Genomic DNA, 201 nt, shown 5'->3' with positions numbered 1-201 from the left:
GGTGGCCATGGCACGCCTTGCCATCCCCAGGAGCCGAGCCCTGAGGAGAGGAGCAGTTGAGGCTGCCCGTGCAGCACCCAGCACCGCAGCGCAGTGCATCCTGTGCCAGCAGTGTCCAGCGTCCCTGTGGACCCTGACCCTGGGGCTTGGTGCTCCCCCTGCCAGCGCGGAACCTGCCCCGCCCGCCTCCCCGCCCAGTTA

The 201-nt window shown here is 70.6% G+C and overlaps 1 protein-coding gene across 1 annotated transcript in view; it reads right to left on the bottom strand.

The window, feature by feature from the left end:
- AGXT (alanine-glyoxylate aminotransferase) overlaps positions 1–99 on the bottom strand; it is a 4,538-nt gene extending 4,439 nt beyond the window's left edge. Inside the window, exon 1 of the mRNA XM_010284150.1 lies at positions 7–99. Coding sequence (XP_010282452.1) covers positions 7–99 — 93 coding nt within the window. The remainder of the gene's footprint in view (positions 1–6) is intronic.
- Between the last annotated feature and the right edge of the window lie 102 nt (positions 100–201).

This window comes from Phaethon lepturus, unplaced genomic scaffold (genome assembly GCF_000687285.1).
Source record: "Phaethon lepturus isolate BGI_N335 unplaced genomic scaffold, ASM68728v1 scaffold23023, whole genome shotgun sequence".
In the NCBI taxonomy this organism is placed as follows: domain Eukaryota; kingdom Metazoa; phylum Chordata; class Aves; order Phaethontiformes; family Phaethontidae; genus Phaethon; species Phaethon lepturus.
This window is presented reverse-complemented; position numbering and strand designations above follow the sequence as displayed.